Below are 19,190 nucleotides of genomic sequence, written 5' to 3' on the forward strand. Positions count from 1 at the left end.
GTCTTCATTAATCTTTATGCCTATTCCTAAAGTCGGCATTTAAAAAAAAAAAAAAAAAAAAAAAGATGGTAAGAGATGGATAAATATTAAAGTTCAGACAGCAGAAATTCTGATCTGAAGGGTGTGAAATTCTTCATTTTAATCCCCATTTAATCATGCTGGTTCAGCGAATTATGTTGTCCGCTTTACTGTTTCGATCTGTACTCTGAAGGTACTTCCTGGTAGTGAACCAATAGCTGTTAAAGTGCAGTCATAAACTTTCTGAGGAGCACAGGGTGCTATAATAAAGTGTAGGGCGGATAATACATTGTGTTTTCTAGGTGCACATTCTAACAAGTGGGGGGCAGCAATGCAGTAGCCGTGCCTAGTCTGCCGGAAATAAAAAGAAGAAGAAGAAGCTGTTAAAGTCCAGTAGCACGTGACCTGTGTGTGCGCTGTGCTGTGCGTCGGGCTATGTCCACAGGGTGAGTTGCAAAGTTTTTGTTGCTGTTCACGCTTGATTTTAAACTATGTAAATAAGTTATATATTAGTGATGGCAATTTCGAGGCCTCATGAACCAATGAGCCACTTCAACACAACTGGCTGAAAATTGACACACCGCTTCGAGGCGTTTGATACAGTTTGAAGGGTGACATCTGCTGGATTGTTTTGAGAATTACCCTGAGCGAGTGCTGTGACAAATGTTTGCAGTAATTCATGACTGATGTGGTTTGTCCTTGAAAAATACTAATAAAAAATGTCATCTTCATTATTGTGTCTTTCTTAATGTAATAAATAGTCCCTACAGATGCACACATACTGGTTATGAAAGCCTTTATTGTAGACTATATGTAGATTCATCAGTCCTCAAATAATATTTGGATGGAATGTGACGGGAAAAGTGAGAAAGGCATGTGCTTCTGCAACTTGTGCTTATGATACTGTAATTTGTAAATTAGAATAGAGGGGATAGGAGATGGTTATTGTGCAACTATCAACAATTTTTATTCAAAAAAAGAATAATTTCAACAGTGCTGGGCTTTAATCGGCTCCTCTTCTGCCTCACCACCTCTCCAGCTTTGGAGAAGACCCGCTCGCCAAAATCACAGCTCCTCAGTCACTCAGCTCAGTCTCTGATCTACCTATGAATATATAGTCTAACCTATAACTTGTGTTGATGTACTGTGTGGATAAATGTTGTATATGAATGGATGCCTGTTGTGTGTGGTTAGGTCCTATGTGTATGTAGCTAACTATACTAAATGAACTCTAAACTAGACCTAAATATAAACTAATGCTGTCCCTGTCACGTAGTAATTGGCAATAACACTGTCGCTAGCAGTCTCCTCCTCTCACAAACCCACAGTTTGTGCCGCGATTCAGATCTCATTTAAATACTTGGCGGGTCGTATTGACACGCCCAGATTATTCGACTTTCCCGCGAAGCCCGACACGTGGTGTGACGTAACGAGGCCTCGCTCGCAGTGGTCACGTGATGGGGGCGTGCTTGAAACGCTGCTCACCGACACTTCTGGTTCACAAAGCTCGATGCTGTGTCGAGCAGCCTGACTCGAGCTTAACATCACTATTATATATTTGAATGAACTCCACAACAAATGTTTTAGCTGTATTTAATACAAACAAGCTAAAGTTCACGGCAGTGGCTGTGCTATGTAATTTTAATCATGAGCTAGTACTTTCTACATTTGCTGCAGCTCAGTGGAAGAAATTTGGATTCACTTTTTTAAACTGTAGCAGTCCAGTGCTTCAAAATGTTTAAAGGGGTCATATTGGTCGTTGGAGTTCACTAGTAGAGGTGGGAGGTTACCGAGAATTTTGGTATTGATTCGATACCAAGTAAATACAGGCCCAGTATTGCCGATATCGATACCGATACCAATACCAATACTTTTTCATATTTAAGCTTCATAGATCCAAAGGATCCAAAAGACCTAGGATAGAATTTTGCCGAACATTGTACGTGACAACAAAATATTATCATAATCAACATTATTGTTAAAAAAAAAAATCACTCAACACAACTTAAAACAAAATCTCCTGAGGTTGAGGGCTGACAAACAACAATACAAGGGTGCACTGCTCTGTCTTGTGTGACACAGAGCAGCGCTTACAGACAGAGAGTAGACTTTGATGAATCTGTGTGCGCAGCAGTCAGTGCGTGCGGGAGAGAAAAAAAAGCTTGAGTGTCTATCTTTTTACACGAGGATCGTTCAATATCATTACCAGCGTTGGTATCAATATTATCAATATTAGGATCGATCTGCCCACCTCTATTCACTAGTACCAAATACAGCCAACGCGTGAGAGCGGCCATTTAAGTAATTTCTCTGTGTATCAGTATTTTGTGTCTGTCGTGTGCAAGCAGCCGTGTTAATTCTAGCTCCATTAGCGTATCTTAAAGTTGCTGCAGTTAAAAAGCTCTTAAGCCTGGGTCCCAGCGAATAATGAAGGATGAATAATGAGCCACACAGCATGTTTTCTTTGCTACAAGAGGGTTTCTTCAACTATCGTGGGAGTTTCATGGCTCTGAGTGGCTCTTAGAGGCATTATCTTCAGTTAACGAGGCTCCTCTCTGAGCATGGCGCTAATTTCAAGATGTTCAAAGTTGGATCTCAGCATCGAGCTGCCGTCTGTCCCAGCCCCTGCCTCTCGGTGCCCCCTTGATGCTCTTAGCTGAGTGTCCCGTGGGGTCCAAAGTGCTTACTTTTAAAAAATTAGTGTTCAAACTTGGCCAGGTTGTCTGAATACCCCAGCTAGGAATAATGGAATAGGAGTCAGGTTCTATTTTGTGGGTTTTCTTCTCTGAACTGGGGCCATGATTAAGAGGGACAGCCGGGGGCATTCATATTGTGCTGCTAGAGGTGAAATTCTTGGACCTGCGCAAGACGGATGAAGGTGAAAGCATTTGCCAAGAATGTTTTCATTAATCAAGAACGAAAGTCAGAGGTTCGATGACTATCAGTTTTTGTGACCATAACTGATGCAAACTAGCAATCTGGCGGCGTTATTCCCATGACCCGCCGGGTAGCATCCGGGAAACCAAAGTCTTTGGGTTCCGGGGGGAGTATGATTGCAAAGCTGAAGCTTAAAGGAATTGATGGAAGGGCATCACGAGGAGTGGAGCCTGTGGCTTAATTTGACTCAACATGGGAAACCTCACCTGGCCTAGACACGGAAAGGATTGACAGATTGATAGTTCTTTCTTGTTTCTGTGGGTGGTGGTGCATGGCCGTTGTTAGTTGGTGGAGTGATTTGTCTAGTTAATTCCGATAACGAACGAGACTCCGGCATGCTAACTAGTTATTCTGTGCAGTTGGCATCAACTTCTTAGCGGGACAAGTGGCGTTCATTCACATGAGATTGAGCAGTTGTGACAGTAATGAAGAAGAAAGCAGACATGCAAACTCCAGCCATATTGTTTAAGCATGCAGCAGACCTTGTTTGAAGACTGTTGACCTGGAAGTGCGATAGGCTTTCCCAGACGTGCACTCGTAACCGAGAGATAATCTGTCGATATCCCTGAAGTCGGACAGCAGGGACATTGGTCATGTGACCTGCATAGGAACGCGGTCTCCATTTTTTATTGAGTGAAAACACAGCAAACTTCTTTGTGTGTTTTGTAGCAGTTTGAGTGAAATAGGAACTGTGTCGCTGAGCCAGTGGGTGAATGAATGAAGGCCAAATATGGCTCTTATCTGACAGTTACCAAACAAGCTAAGGCTAACAGGCTGAATTTGGTTCAGATGTTTGATTAATGCACATTTTTACGGACCATATGGTGTTTTGTTTTTTGTTTTTTTTAGTCACAGCTGGCTTGGGTGCGAGTATTGAAAATAGTGACTAACATGTTGGCTCAGTAGTCATTGCGTCAGTGGATCTTATGTCACCAAGCTGTTTGTATTCGCAGGAAAATTTCACTCTGTGGAAATACTGGCAGAATAACTTTTTAACGGCTTATTAGTACAATTAACCACACAGCAAGATATTTATGATAAAATGCTCAGAAAGGACAAATGTGATCGAGTTCACAGCAGCAAGCGGCTAGCTGCTAGCATAGCAGAGACTGCCGCAAATATTGGCTTTCTACTTGCAGGGGTCGAAATACTACGTGCATGTGCTAGTTTGTGCATGTATTATTCAAGCAGTGCACGTAATTTTATACTGCACTGGCACTGGTGCAAGTAACTTTATCCAAGTTTTATCAACTATAAGCACCAGTAGAATGAACCAATAAAGGAATAAATGAGGGAAAAAAAAAATTCCAGTGTGTTGTCTTCGTCTTCCCTACGTTTTATGACTCTCAAACATGGAGCGAGTTGCTGTGCTCCATTTGTTATGTTCGTGCGCGCACCTGTAAACAAAGAAAAGAAAAAAACTGTCTGGCTGCGGTTCCTCGCTCTCTCTCCCCCTCAGACTCTGTCATCACTGTGTTATAAACCAGTCACCATTTGTTTTATACATCTGTGTAGTTAATAAAATTATCTTCACAGACGATTAGTTTGCATGCGCATGTGAAAAAAAAAAAACTGGCTGCCGCTGCTGTTCCTTTACAGAACTTGGGAGAGGTCACTTAGTGATTTTTTTTTTTTTTTTTCTCTGGCCATGATAATTTGTGCGCACATTTTCCTTTAATTGAGCTCACGAATGAATAAAACGTGCTCTCAAGTAATAAAACGTGCTCACGTTTTCCTGGCCGTGGTAATTCGTGTGCACGTTTTCCTTTAATTGAGCCCTCGAATTACGAGGTCTATTAGAAAAGTATCCAACCTTATTATTTTTTTCAAAAACCATATGGATTTGAATCACGTGTGATTACATCAGACATGCTTGAACCCTCGTGGGCATGCGAGAGTTTTTTCACGCCTGTCGGTTACGTCATTCGCCTGTGGGCAGTCTTTGAGTGAGGAGTCGTCCACCCGCTCGTCGATTTTTTTCCATTGTTTAGGAATGGCTCAGAGACTGTTGCTTTGTTTGATAAATTTTTTTTCAAAACTGTAAGGCACAACTGAGTGGACACCATTCAATAAATTCAGCTGGTTTTCGGTAAAAATTTTAACGGCTGATGAGAGATTTTGGTCTGGTAGTGTCGCTTTAAGGACGGTCCACGGCGCCTGACGGCGATCTGCGCTTCGAGGCGGCAGCGTCTCGCCGTTTCAAGTTGAAAACTTCCACATTTCAGGCTCTGTTGACGCAGTAAGTCGTCAGAGAACAGAGAACTTTCAGAAGAAGTCGGCATGAGGAGTTTATTCGGACATTCCATTGTTAACGGTCATTTTGTAATGAAAGAACGTGCGGGCAGAGTCGCATGTCGGGCCGGACCCGACCGCGGGGGGTCGCGGCAGGAAAAACACCTCCGTTGGAAATCTTAACGGGCAAGTTGGAACATGCCCAAGCTGTTAAACAATTTCTCAGTTACTCACTTGTTGAAAGCCATTAAAAGCCGCCTGAATTCTACAAATGGTTTTCAACACGGAGGTGTTTTTCCTGTCGCGGCGCACACAGATTTGCCGAGTCGTCACGGAAACGACTCGGCGAATTTGCGCGTACGTCTTTCATTAAAAAAATGTCCTTAAACAGTGGAAGGTCACATAAATTCCTCATGCCGGCCTCTTCTGAATCTTCTCTGTTCTCTCACGATGTCCTGGGTGAATTAAGCCTTAAATTAGGATGTTTTCAGCTCGAAACAGGCCGACGACAGCGCCTGGAAGCGCTGCAGGACGTCCCACTCCGTGGGAAGTCCTTACACCGACAGAAACACCCCATAATCTCTCATCAGCCGTTAAACTTTTCACAGAAAACCAGCTTAATTTCTCGAATAGTGTCCACTCGGATATTCCTCACAGGTCCAGAAAAATTTTTGACAAAGCAACGCGCGCCGTCTCGAGCAGCGTGTGAAACAAAGGAATTCAGCCGAGAGGGCGGGACCACATCTCACTCAAGGCCTGCCCACAGGGAAATGACGTCACCGACACGCGTGAAAAAACTCACGCATGCGCACGAGGGTTCAAGCATGATTGGTGTAATCGCATGTCATTCAAATCCATATAGTTAAAAAAAAAAATAAAAGGGTCGGTTTATTATCTAAGAGACCTCGTATATTAAAACATGCGCACGTTTTCCTTTTGTTCAAAATTATATGACCTAAACTGTCATCCTCACGATGGGGAGACGCTTCGCTCTCAGCATCCTTTTTAATGTGCTTAAACTCCAGATGATGCCATGCTGGGCAGCCAGAGTTCTCTATATGTCCTTGTGCACCCAAACCATGATAATATACCCTGACCAGATCCATTTCTAATGGGGAAATGTATTACACTGTCTCCTGGTTTGTTGGCTAATAGCCAACATTTATGTGTCAAGACAATGTTGAGTGCACGTTTTACAAATTGTGGCCACGTTTAAGTAGATCATGCCCTTGTTTTACTCAAACGATGCTTAAAACGTGCGCACAATATCATAAAACGTGCGCACATTCTCTCCACATGCAAAACATTTTGCGATGACACTTCCAGGGCTCCATAGTTCCTCGCTCTCTCTCACCTCAAACTCTGTCATAATTGTGTCATAAACCAGTCACTTATACATCTGTGTAGTTAATAAATAAAATAATCTTCACGATTCGTTCGCGCACGCACGTGGAGGAAAAAAAAAACTGGCTGCTGCTGCTGCTCTCAAACTCTCCCCAGAGAGGAAGAGTCTGACACATCAGAGGAGGGGTTTTAAGGCTGATATAAGACTGACTTTTGGTTGTGCATGTACCGTATTTTTCGGACTATAAGTCGCACTTTTTTACATGTTTTGGCCGGGGGTGCAACCTATACTCCAGAGTGACTTATAAATGAAAAATATACCGGTAGATTCTCAATTAATTTACCGTAATAAAACAATTTTACGTGACAGAGTCGCTCTGTTTTAAAATGGTCACCAGAAACGGAAATGCAATGCATCATGGGCACTGTAGTATGGCGGCTGCCCTATAGGTCACGCTGGTCACGATAACCAATCAGAGAACACGGTACTTGCTGTTATTCCGGGAGGGTTAACAAAACAGCTTCAACTCTTGGATATCAGTGTGAGCAGAGTGTTTAAGTTGATGCTGAGAGCTGCGTGGGTGAGCAATGGCTCACCCAGTGCTCTTGTACGGCTCTTGTAGACAATCAATGATTGTCTACAAGAAGCAGTTTACTCTTGAGTTCCTTGTACCTCATATAACAACATTATTAACCCTTTAGCTTCTGCTCACTAATGCAGTGTTTGCATTATGAATGAATAATTCACCAATTAAATTCATTTTGCTTATTGCTCCATGAAGTAGTAGCACCACATTATTATCTGACTTACAGACTGGTGTGACTACTCCCCCACCCCCCACCCGATACACCTTTGGACAGATGTGGAAACATGGTACATAATGGGAGTAGTTTCAGGATATGGTATAAAGTTCACTGGCAATCATTGTAGATGTTAAAGTAGTTCTAACCAAAACAGTAGTGTACTGTTCTTCTCATTTGTACAATAATTGTATTTTCTGTTTAAAATTAAGTATTTGTGACTTCATCATTTTTCAGTTTAATCACATTCTTGGTATGTGAGAGTAATCACAGCTGTGAGTAAGGCTGAGCAATTAATCAAAATGTTTCTTTATCGGCAGAACTTGTAATCAACTTAATCTTGCTCACTATAATTTATTTGATTAATGCTGCTCCATGAGTTTTACATTTTTAGGTATGTCCATCAATTTATCACATTACAGTTTGACATTCATGGAAAGAATTTAATCTTACTTTGGAAGTGTTCAGTAATTTGCAAAGATATACAGTTCCTCATTTGAAAAAAAATAAAATCCTTCATTTAAAGAAATTGCTCATTAAATAACTGTTTGAGATAATCATGGTGTTGATTGGAAGTCAATGCCCACTTCAAGATGGGAGTTGGCCCACTTGGTGTTCAGTGGGTCTTTAGTGGAGTTGTTTGGGAGTATGTGTTGGGGCCATGTATTACAGCATCCACCACACTGTGGAACAGTATTCATTCCTGGATGGTAACCACCCAGGGAGATAACTGGTCCATCCCTGCGTCTTGAAAGTAACTGTCTGACACTGCCAGTTGAACGCTCAGTTTTCCTTTGGCTTTCTCCAGATGCCGGGATCCTTAGCACTGAGGCACCTGCGATCATGCCCAGAGAAATGCGACACATACTCAAAATGTCTCACCTTAGTCTAAGTCAGAATCGTGACTGAAGAGAGCTAGTAACAATGACATCGACCTGTCACCTTGGGTTACTGATTAGCCTCCAAGTCTCACAACCATACAGAAAACAGCAGGACCCTAAAGACTTGGAGGGTTGTTCTCCTGCAAAGACATCTGCATCACCAAATGCTGCGGTCCAGCAACCTCATGACTCCATAACCACTTCCTAGGTGTCTCTTGATCTCAAAGGCTGTAGACCCAGAGACATTAATTTCAATGCTCAGAGAAGCATCTCAACAAATTTGGCTTCTGATGGCTCAGTCCAGAAAGTCATTGAAAGGCTGGATCTTGGTCTTGAGCCAGGACAATGTCAAAGTAAGACACATTGTTTCATCAAATACATGGTAACAAAAAATCTTTTTCTAAAGTATTTATTTTGTATTACATGCATAATATGCTTCAATGTCGGGACAATTTTCCAGTCAACCTGTTTGCTCACAGCAAGCAGTTAATGCTGTCTTATAAACTCGCCAGCCGCTTGTATGTTTAACTTCTGGAGAAACAGTAAAAATAAAATATGCCTATTAATGCCTTACGAGCTCAGAATTTCTTCACATCTTGAGAAAAAGCTGTCATAGCTGTGACTGTGATGTAATCTTCAGGTCAAATCATTAACCTGAACTCTACAGGAATCAGTTAATAGGTGCCACCTAGTGTTAACTGCGCAATCACTTTGTATTGTGGAAGTAGTGGCCTAAAGCTTGGCGAAGTAGCTTTGTGACCAAAGGATTATTCTCAGTTCCTCAGTCAGATAGGAAAAATCATTAAGATGTACTTGAGCAAGTTCTGCAATCCCCAGGTTGTCTGGTGTGCGTGACAACACCCTAATATCTGAGCCATCATTGTAAACTTTTTTAGCATGTCCAAGTTGTATGTTCTGGTGCACGTACAGACCTTCTGCTGACTGCAGACTTTAAATCTTAAATTCATATTTTGATATGAATGCTTGTTCCTGCACTGTCCAGCAGGTGGCAACAAAGAATATGTTCCTTTTCATGGAGACAGTGGGCCAATGTTTGAAACACTGTTGTTTCAAAGGTATTGAAAGGATCTGGAACTGTGTTTTACATTTGCTGTGAGTAATATGCACTTGTGATGAATGGTTTTGGTGTCTTCCCCATTCACACATTCCACACATGGTTTAATTCTGTTAATTGTGTAATTTGTCGTTACATACTGGGCATCATGTTTTTCTCTGTGGTTGTTGGCGCACGTGAAGGCGAGTGTCACTCCAACACGTGGCAGGCACGTCTTTAGAATATTACATAGGCCAAACTGTTCTTCATTCATCAGATTCTCTTCATTTTTGTCCGACGCAGGGACAGTGTGTTATATAAATGCAGTTTATTTACTCTTTAACTGCAAAAAAAAGTAGATTTTTAAGATAATTTAAACCCTTCAAATGAAATGATTAAATGGAATGAAACCTTGAAAAATAAGGTACTTGAAGAACTAACCCATCCAACAAAGCCACATATAAAATCTGTTTTGGGTCCTGGATCTAAAATATATTCTGGATCAAATTTAAAATAAAATCCCTCATTTTCCAGGACATTTGTCCATCGTCGCACCAAATTTTATCAACATTCTTTCATAAATTTTTGAGTTAAATGTTTTCATGTCCCAGACATTGTTATTGGTCTCAGTTCCGGAATGTATTCTGGTTCACATCCAAAATTTAATGACTTACTTTGTAGAATATTATTTACCTGTTCACCAAATATCATTGAAATCCATTCATTACTTTTTGGCAAACAAACAGACCAGTGCTTGTGAAAACATTGCCAACTTAGTGGTAGTTATTATAGGAGTTGTAGTGTAGCGGCCCCCCCCCCCCCACACACACACACCCAAGTCTTTATAGTTTCATATGTTTGAGGTTTCTTGTTAAACATTATGAATAGTTCCACAGTTCTGTGACAGTTCAGACCAGAGGTGATTGCTCTAAGACTCCAAGGGAAGCTCAGCTTCCCCTAAAATGTCAAAAAATAAGTGATCAAATATATACTGTTGTGTGTACGTCATTGACTAAATATGCGCTACAACGCGCTCAACTTTTGTTCAGAATCAGCTTCTTATCACTGGTAACGACGCGGCTTTCCTCTCACTCATTCCCGCAGCTTCACAGTGCTTTAAACAGTGTGGACGCTGAGTGTCCACGGAGTTCAATAGCGAAGCAAAGAGTGCAGCGAAACGAGACGAGTCATTGGATAAATGCTGGGCTTTGTCCCGCCCATCGGACACTCAGCGTCTCTGGGGGTCTATGGGGCAGTGGGCTGGCCTCGGCTGGCCCGGACGCTCAGCTTCTGCATGATGATTGGATGATCTGTTTGAGGCTGAATCCCTTTTTGATTGACAGCTAAATGAGCGAATCAGCGATCTTTTGGAGTAAACATCCGTGGGAGCATTTTTTAATTTTCATTCTGTTCTGAGTTGAACCGGAGACTTTCCTAATCCTCTTAGCGGCATTTTCTTTGTTAAAAACGACTAGCGACAAATCGCGCTTCTATTTCTGGTGGGTTTTTTTTGTTGTTTTTGTAGCTGCTTGTGTTTGGAGACTGACTTCTATCACTCTTTCTGACTTCTATCGCAGTTTCTGTCCCTACCGAGCAGTGGGTGCTGCTGAGCTCCTCCACCGTCACAAAGCACTCACAGGCGGACACACTTCACACTAGCCTCGCGCCAGTCCCGGATAGCGAGCTAGCTAGGTAGCAAGCTGCACATAATGGCAGACAATTTGAATGTTGTGGACCGGATTTTGGTGAAGCCATTTGATAGTCTTCCTTATGAAGAAAAACTTAGAGTTAAACAGCAGGGCAGATCAACTCCTCAGATTAATTTGGTGCAAAAGGTGGGGAAAAGTAACAGGTCTTTTCAGCTGTCCTGGTATGACAAAGTGAGCTGGCTGACTGGAAGTGCTGTAACAAATAAAATGTACTGTTGGCCATGCCTCTTGATGAAACCATCTCAGGGATGTGTTGTCTGGTCAAAAGTGGGTTTTGGGGATCTGTCCAACTTTGACAGGGCATACAAAAGGCATGAAAAAGCAATGAACATGTCAGTGCATGTGCAAGGTTAAGTTGCCTGGGCAGAGTCAGGGTTGAGCATGCAATCAATGAAGGCGCTCGCATTCAAGTGGCAAAACATAATGAAGCAGTTAAACAAAACAGAGCTTTCCTAAACCGCCTTATTGATGTGACTTCCTTGCTTGGCCGTCAGGAGCTGTCATTTAGGGGGCATGATGAGAGTGTTGAATCATCCAACAAGAGGAATTACAGGGAGTTTAATGAAACATTAGCTAAATATGACTCTGTCCTGGCCACACAATTCCAGTCATCAGCTGTGTTTTCTGGTATGTCCCATGCAATCCAAAATGACTTGATCTCTGCTCTTTCAGCCACTGTTTCTGATGAGATCAAGGATGAAATCCAGGCTGCTCCCTTTTTTGCATGGCAGGTGGATGAAACAACTGATACAGCTTGCCATGCTCAACTCTCTGTCATTGTTCGCTATGTGGATAGGGCAGGTAAAATTCAGGAGCGCTTTATTGGATTTTTTGATGTTTCTGGGGGAAGAGATGCTCAGTCTGTTTTTGAAGTCTTGAATGAGAACATGCAGGGCTACAATTTCAGGGAGAAACTTGTGCAAACCTATGATGGGGCTGCTGTCATGGCTTCAGCTCTCAATGGTTTGCAGGCCAAAGTTAAAGAAACAGCCCCCAGTGCAATGTTTGTGCATTGCTACGCACACAGACTGAATCTGGTTCTGTCTCAGGGGGCTAAATGCTTATCTGCGTGCAGAATATTTTTTGCATCACTCTCTGGGTTTGCCACATTTTTCTCAAAATCCACAAAGAGGATGTCTTTTCTTGAGTCTGCAGGCTGCTCAAGGTTGCCCAGAAATGCTCCTACTCGATGGAATTTCACATCACGGATAGTGAGCACTGTGGCAAACAATTATGATGCCCTCCTGCAAACTTTTGAGATGATCGTTGCAGATAAGTCCATGGATGATGACACATTAGACTGTGCCAAAGGCCTTCTGATGAAACTGGAGGATTTTGAGTTTGTGTTCATGTTGTACACATATGAACAAATCTTCTCTGAGACTGATGTGGTGTTTGACATTGTCCAGCAGAGAGCTATGGATGTTCTGTACTGCAAGAAAAGAATTGAGTCTCTTCTTGCTTTTGTCAAAGAGAAGAGGTCAGAGGGGGCTTTCCAAGCTGTTTATGCCAAAGCAGCAGATCTCATATCAGACCCACAAACTGAGCTCATGAGAAAACACCGTCTATCACAACTACAGGATCCCAAGGAGCGCTAAAGAAATCTGTACATTGCCATCCTAGACAATCTCACAGAGCAGCTACCTCGGCGTTTTGCAAATTTGGAAAGTCGGCACTTCTTGGAATTGGTCAATCCAGGGAAATTTGATGAGATGAGACAAGTGTTTCCAGAGGAGGCATTTCAGAGTGTCCTGAAAAGTTTTGGCCAGTTCTTTGATTCAGGGAGACTGAGGTCTGAACTTCAAGTCCTATATTCAAACCAGGACTTGCAGGGCAACAGGGGAAAGCTATGTGATTTCTTGCTGTTTCTGAAAGACATGGAGTTGGACAGTGAAATGCCTCAGGTGTACAAACTATTGTCATTAGTGGCAACGATTAGAGCTACATCTGCAGGTGTAGAGAGGAGCTTCTCCTGTTTAAAGTGGCTCAAGTGTTACACCTGCAACACCATGGGCCAAGGCCGTTTAAGCAGCCTAGCTCTGCTGGCCATTGAGAGGACACTAGTCAAGTCCCTGGAAAAGATGTCTTGTTGGTACGACAGGGTCACAGATCATTTTCTTGAAAAGGAACGGGGGTAGAATTTACGTATAAATAAACCGACACATTTTATGATGTAGGCTGAAATTGAGCTTCCCCTCCTTGAAAGACCAGCATCCGCCACTGGTTCAGACAAATTCCATGAGAAATGAATGGTAAATGGACTGCATTTATATAGCACTTTTACATCTGCATCAGATGCTCAATGCAGTTTACAATAATGCCTCACATTCACCCCAGTGTCAGGGTGCTGCCATACAAGGTGCTCACTACACACTGGGAGCAACTAGGGGATTAAGGACCTTGCCCAAGGGTCTTTAGTGATTTTCCGGTCAGGCTGGGATTTGAACCAAGGGTCCTCTGGTCTCAAGCCCAACGCTTAACCACTAGACCATCAACTCCCCTAATTTTAGTACATTTAATTTCTGTGTTGAATCTGCAAAATAAATAGGTAATGGACTGGATTTATATTGAACTTTTCCATCAAAGTCAGATGATCAAAGCACTTTTTCAGTGTTATGTGACACACACACACACAAAGTTGTTTGGTCATCTGGCAGCAGTATGTAAGGTTAAGGACCTTGCTCAAAGGCAACATGACAGTAATGAGGGTGAGACAAGAGGTGTTAAATCTTCTTCCCCATCCACATTCTCCTGTCTGATCCTGCAGGTCAGGATTGCACAATCATTTTACTGATTAATATCACTTTGAGCAGATGGATTCAGTTAATCATTGAAATCACTGGTGGAATCAGTGGCTGCAAAGAAAACCTGCACCCTCTTGGCCCTTTCTGGAACATGTTGCCCACCCCTGATTTAGTAGATCCTCCTTTTGCAGAAATAATAGCCTCTAAATGCTTCCTATAACTTCCAGTGAGAGTCTGGATTCTGGTTAAAGGTATTTTGGACCATTCTTCTTTACAAAACATCTCAGGCTTGTTGGTTTCCGAAAATGGACAGCCCGCTTAAAGTCACACCACAGATTTTCAATAATATTCAGATCTGGGGACTGAGCTGGCCATTCCAGAACATTGTACTTGTTCCTCTGCATCAATGCCTTAGTAGATTTTGAGCAGTGTTTAGGGTCGTTGTCTTGTTGAAAGATCCAGCCCCGGTGCAACTTCAACTTTGTCACTGATTCATGAACATTGTTCTCAAGAATCTGCTGATATTGACTGGAATCCATGTGACCCTCAACTTTAGCAAGATTCCCAGTACCTCCACTGGCCACACAGCCACACAGCATGATGGAACCACCTCCAAATTTTACTGTAGGTAGCAAGTGTTTTTCTTGGAATGCTGTGTTCTTTTTCAGCCATGCATACCACCCCTTATGTCTAAATAACTCAATTTTATTTTCATCAGTCCACAACACCTTATTCCAAAATGAAGCTGGCTTGTCCAAATGTGCTTTAGCATACCTCAAGTGACTCTGTTTGTGGTGTGTCCACAGAAAAGGCTTCTTCTCCATTACTCTCCCATATAACATCACCTTGTGCAAAGTGCGCTATATAGTTGAACGATGCACAGAGAAACTGTTTAGAGGCTCTCATGTTGCCACTCATTAGAAGAGATGCAAAGAGGAGAAACATTTGCAAATGGCCACCTTAAATACCCTTTCTCATGATTGGATTCACCTGTGTACGGAGATCAAGGGTCAGTGAGCTTACCAAATTAATTTTGTGTTCCAATAATTAGTGGTAAATGTATTTAAATGAATAAAATGACAAGGGTACCCAAATTTATGCACCTGCTTAATTTTGTCCACCGTCAGCTTGGGGGGAGGAACGGGGACCAGCAGCAGCTAAAACTGCACCGCACCCACAGAAGAATCATGACGGACAAGCTAGGGGCCGTGGTTCTTGATGCCGCCGTCTTGCCAATTTTCCGGTAGATCAGGGCAGCACATAAGCCAGAAAGTACCAGCCCTGCTACCATAACACCAAAAATTAATAAATCCTCGAAGTCCTCAACAGAGAAAGCAGCCAAGCATGCAATATGCCAAGACCCCCAGGAGTCGAGAACATAGCCCACAGGATACGTTCCATCTGGGTAGGTAGGATTCCCCGGTCCTGACGTTCTTGTAGAAAAAATGGTGTCAATAGCATTCAGAGACCAGCTGATCAATTCCATGGTAAATCCAATAGTAGTCCAATAGATTCAGTATCCAATATAATTTGAGGAATTCGCAGTCTGGTGAAGTAGGGACTTGAAGGTTATAGCAGAGAGCAGAGATGAGGGAGAGTGGAGGCGATGCGACCGCCCTCGTCGGAGTCCCAAGCTGTGGTCCCAGCTGTCTTCAGGTCATTGACCAGGTCCTCCTGTGTTGTTCTGGACTTTCTCAGAATCATCCTTACACCACGAGGTGAGATCTTGCATGGAGCCCAAAACTGGGGAAGACTGACAGTCATCATGTGTTTCTTCCATTTTCTAATAATTGCGCCAACAGTTGTTGGCTTCTCACCAAGAGTACAGTACCTACAATAAAACTTACAGACCTCTCCATTCTTTGTAGGTGGGAAACCTTGCAAAATCAACAGTGGATCAAATACTTATTTGCCCCACTGTGTGTGTGTGAGTGTATATATATATATATATATATATATATTCTCATGTTTTCAACCTTTTCATTATTAAACCAAGAATTCAGTGTTTGAACAAACAAAACTGTAATGAATTACACAGGTTACATTTTGAAACATGAAGGAATACTTTGAACAGTGGATGAATTATGGATTATTCATTTTTTTAAATAATTTTTTTCTTTCTTTCTTGAATGAAACAGTTGTGTTGTTTTTCCTTATTGCTGATTTGTTTCCTCTGCTCACAGCAGTTAAAGGTACACCATGGGCCGTCTGGATGGGAAAGTGATTGTGTTGTCAGCAGCCGCGCAGGGGATTGGACGTGCAGCAGCAATTGTAATGAGCTTTAATTCGTACTTTTTATTGCCAGTTAACAGAAAAAAAAGCTAATTTGATAACTTGTGGAGTACTCTATCAGTGTTGTGTAAATATTGACTTTATGTGTTATGTGTTAACAATTATACATATTGCTTCTTAGACTAGTATGATGAAAATTTTATGAATAGGTCAGGGGTCTGCAACCTTTACTCTCAAAAGAGCCATTTTTGTCCCGTCTTCCACAAATAATTTTTTTTAGAGCAACAAAACATACAAGGTCTGTCAATAAAGTATAGGTCCTTGTTATTTTTTTCAAAAACTATATGGATTTCATTCATATGTTTTTACGTCAGACATGCTTGAACCCTCATGCACATGCGTGAGTTTTTCCACGCCTGTCGATGTCATTCGCCTGTGAGCACTCCTTGTGGGAGGAGTCGTCCAGCCCCTCGTCGGAATTCCTTTGTCTGAGAAGTTGCTGAGAGACTGGCGCTTTATTTGATCAAAATTTTTTCTAAACCTGTGAGACACATCGAAGTGGACACGGTTCGAAAAATTAAGCTAGTTTTCGGTGAAAATTTTAACAGCTGATGAGAGATTTTGAGGTGATACTGTCGCTTTAAGGACTTCCCACGGAGCGAGATGTGCAGCGCTCTCAGGCACCGTCGTCAGCCTGTTTCAAGCTGAAAACCTCCACATTTCAGGCTCTATTGATCCAGGACGTCGAGAGAGAACAGAGAAGTTTCAGAAGTCGTCGGTTTCAGCATTTTATCCGGATATTCCACTGTTAAAGGAGATTTTTTTAATGAAAGACGAGCGGACGGGTCGGTGCGGCACAGGAAAAACACCTCCGTGTTGATAACCATTTGTAAAATCCAGGCGGCTTTTGATGGCTTTCAGTGGAGTGAGTATATGAGAAATTGTTTAACAGCTGGACATGTTCCAACTTGTCCTTAAGGCTTCCAACAGAGGTGTTTTTCCTGTGGCGGAGCGTCGCGGCAGCTGCGAGCCGACACTGCAATCAGTCAGCACGTCTTTCATTGAAAAAAATCTCCTTTAACAGTGGAATATCCGGATAAAATGATGAAACCGACTTCTTGTGAAACTTCTCTGTTCTCTCACGATGTCCTGGATCAATAGAGCCTGAAATGTGGAGGTTTTCAGCTTGAAACAGGCTGACGACGGCACCTGGGAGTGCTGCGCGACGTCTCGCACCGTGGGAAGTCCTTAAAGCGACAGTATCAATCAATCAATCAACTTTTTTTTTATATAGCGCCAAATCACAACAAACAGTTGCCCCAAGACGCTCTATATTGTAAGGCAAGGCCATACAATAATTATGAAAAACCCCAACGGTCAAAACGACCCCCTATGAGCAAGCACTTGGCTACAGTGGGAAGGAAAAACTCCCTTTTAACAGGAAGAAACCTCCAGCAGAACCAGGCTCAGGGAGGGGCAGTCTTCTGCTGAGACTGGTTGGGGCTGAGGGAAAGAACCAGGAAAAAGACATGCTGTGGAGGGGGGCAGAGATCGATCACTAATGATTAAATGCAGAGTGATGCATACGGAGCAAAAAGAGAAAGAAACAGTGCATCATGGGAATCCCCCCACAGTCTACGTCTAAAGCAGCATAACCAAGGGATGGTCCAGGGTCACCTGATCCAGCCCTAACTATAAGCCTTAGCAAAAAGGAAAGTTTTAAGCCTAATCTTAAAAGTAGACCTCAAAATCTCTCATCAGCTGTTAAAATTTTCACCGAAAACCATCTTAATTTTTCGAACCGTGTCCACTTCGATGTGTCTCACAGGTTTAGAAAAAATTTTGATCAAACAAAGCGCCAGTCTCTCAGCAACTTCTCAGACAAAGGAATTACGACGAGGGGCTGGACGACTCCTCCCACAAGGAGTGCTCACAGGCGAATGACGTCACTGACAGGCGTGGAAAAACTCATGCATGTGCACGAGGGTTCAAGCATGTCTGACGTAAAAACATATGAATGAAATCCATATAGTTTTTGAAAAAAATAAAAAGGACCTATACTTTATTGACAGCCCTCGTATTTGACCTTTAAAATAAATGAATAAAGGTAACACAGCTTATAATGTTCATCATACTAGTCTGAGAAGCAATAGGTATAAGAGTAGTATGATGAAAATTTTATGAATGGGTTAGGGTTGGGACAGGGCAATTTATTCTAAATGTAACAATTAAAGTTCAGAGGTCTCACCTGCTTAATGTGAGAACCTGCACATTGAAACACTGCTCCGTTCAGCCCCCCGCCCCCCCTTTCACTCTCATTGTCTATGTGAGCACCAGCTGTCAGAGCAGCTCCGCACACACACAGACAGCTCGTTTGGAAAAACTCCACATTTTAGACAGCTTTCAGCAAGCTGGCCACGGCTTTTTCTGCCATCTTTATTGAAAATTGACCGTCCAGATGAAGGCTGGACGGCTCGCTATCCAAAACTGTTGTTATCTCTGAATGGCTCGGTTATTTAAGGCACAAGTTTGGGAAAAAAAATTGTTGGACTTGTCGAAGACTTAATCACAAGGTCGACAGAATTTTAAACTAGACGTCGGTCTAGCAGGGGAAAATATCGATGAGGCATAGGCCAAAAATTACCAGTCCTTGACCTCAGACCAGTGGATTTCTCTACCCCTGCAAGTATCTCAGGGTTTTGTGTGTAAGTCAGAGTAAGATGGAGCGTGAGACCAGGAAATCCGTGCTGTCTGAGGTCCTGCGGGCACTGTTTGGGCCATCATGGTGAATAGAGTTGAACCAGAAGTTGAGGCTCTCAATTTATCAGTTGGCTTATGCTCCTAGCCTCACCTATCGCCAAGGTCGTGACCAGAAAAACAAGATCATGGATATAAGTGGTGGAAATGAGGTTCCTCTGTAGGGTATCTGAGTGCACACTCACGGTGAGAAGCTGGAATATTCAGGAGGGATTTGGAGAAGAGTCTCTGCTCCTTTACATCGAAAACACCCAGCTGAGGTGGTTGAGGCATCTGGTTGTCCCTTGGTCGTATCCCTAGGGAGGTCTTCCAGCCATGTGCAACTGGGAGGATTATGTCTTACAGCTGTCTTGAGAACACTTCAGAGTGAGCAATGTACAGTGTGCAGCTGTTTAGTCTGCTGCTACCCAGACCTGGATAAGCAGCAAAAATGAATGATGATGCAGATGAAGCCATAAAGCTTCAGATGCAGGAGTTGCGT

At 42.6% G+C, this 19,190-nt stretch overlaps 1 protein-coding gene and 1 long non-coding RNA gene across 3 annotated transcripts in view; one reads left to right on the forward strand and one right to left on the reverse strand.

The window, feature by feature from the left end:
• The first annotated feature begins 393 nt into the window (after nucleotides 1–393).
• The window catches only part of bdh2 (3-hydroxybutyrate dehydrogenase, type 2), a 60,610-nt gene continuing 41,813 nt past the window's right edge, over nucleotides 394–19,190 (forward strand). Inside the window, exons 1-2 of one of the 2 annotated variants that reach the window (XM_034188478.1) lie at nucleotides 394–464; nucleotides 15,904–15,991. In XM_034188478.1, coding sequence (XP_034044369.1) covers nucleotides 15,920–15,991 — 72 coding nt within the window. In that variant the 5' untranslated portion in view covers nucleotides 394–464; nucleotides 15,904–15,919. The remainder of the gene's footprint in view (nucleotides 465–15,903; nucleotides 15,992–19,190) is intronic. The other variant, XM_034188479.1, reaches the window with a different exon arrangement.
• On the reverse strand, nucleotides 2,995–13,616 carry LOC117526411. Its single transcript, XR_004565280.1, has 3 exons — nucleotides 13,607–13,616; nucleotides 13,466–13,471; nucleotides 2,995–3,079 (listed from the first exon to the last, which is right to left on the reverse strand). It is a non-coding gene; the product is annotated as an uncharacterized LOC117526411 (long non-coding RNA).

This window comes from Thalassophryne amazonica, chromosome 15 (assembly GCF_902500255.1).
Source record: "Thalassophryne amazonica chromosome 15, fThaAma1.1, whole genome shotgun sequence".
Lineage (NCBI taxonomy): Eukaryota > Metazoa > Chordata > Actinopteri > Batrachoidiformes > Batrachoididae > Thalassophryne > Thalassophryne amazonica.